Here is an 871-nt window from a genome sequence, read left to right as displayed (position 1 = left end):
GTCCAGGACAAGAGCAAACTGCCTATTCTTATCTTTCCGGAAGGTGAGTTTTGGAGCAAGGCCAGGCAAGTGCATGGGGGAGCGGGCACATTGGGACAGCACTGCATCTCTGTTCCTTCCCTTCTTACACAACCAAGGGCCTTGAGACCCTTCACTGAGACATTGCATCTTTAGAGCTGACTGAACCCAGAAGGTGGAAGTCAGATATGTGATGTCCCGGTGACACATCCTGTGCACCAGAGGCAGGGTTTGGAGTGGGTGTTAGGGGGCAGCTGCTGGGTGCCTGCGGCCTAGCCATTAGGTGTATAGCTGAGACTTCTGAACTGACTGGCAAAGGGAAGTTGAGAAGATTGTGCTTGCCTCTTACAGGAACCTGCATCAACAACACGTCTGTGATGATGTTCAAAAAGGGGAGCTTTGAAATTGGAGCCACAGTTTATCCCGTAGCCATCAAGGTACGAGAAGGCAAACCTTCATGCAGCACAAGTAGCTCTCTGCGTGAGAGCTCAGTCTTGGCAGCCCAGTCTTGGCTCTGCTGGGTCAACAGCCTGGTCTGAGGGCATGGGGGAAGCTGAGGTCGCTCCATGTAGTACTCTGGGAGGGCTGGCCTGTAGCTGGACTTGGGGTGGAACTTGGAGCCTCAGGGAGGGTGCAACCACTGCCTGACTTTTGTGAGCAATTCTTCCTCTGTAGTATGACCCACAGTTTGGAGATGCCTTTTGGAACAGCAGCAAGTATGGCATGGTAACCTACCTCCTTAGGATGATGACCAGCTGGGCCATTGTCTGCAGCGTCTGGTACTTGCCCCCAATGACCAGGCAGGTAAGTAAGGTGAACCCGGCCCAACTGATCTGCTACCTGCCCTTTGCTC

General features: G+C 53.4%; 1 protein-coding gene across 1 annotated transcript in view; it reads left to right on the top strand.

Annotated features, from left to right (window-relative positions):
* GPAT4 (glycerol-3-phosphate acyltransferase 4) overlaps positions 1-871 on the top strand; it is an 11514-nt gene that overhangs the window by 8708 nt on the left and 1935 nt on the right. The window contains exons 8-10 of the mRNA XM_035888687.1: positions 1-43; positions 370-455; positions 694-867. The exon at positions 1-43 is cut by the window's left edge and continues 3 nt beyond it. Coding sequence (XP_035744580.1) covers positions 1-43; positions 370-455; positions 694-867 — 303 coding nt within the window. The remainder of the gene's footprint in view (positions 44-369; positions 456-693; positions 868-871) is intronic.

Source organism: Egretta garzetta, unplaced genomic scaffold (assembly GCF_000687185.1).
Source record: "Egretta garzetta isolate BGI_Z169 unplaced genomic scaffold, ASM68718v1 scaffold481, whole genome shotgun sequence".
Lineage (NCBI taxonomy): Eukaryota > Metazoa > Chordata > Aves > Pelecaniformes > Ardeidae > Egretta > Egretta garzetta.
The sequence above is the reverse complement of the archived record's forward strand: the minus strand, read 5'-3'. Positions and strand labels throughout refer to the sequence as shown.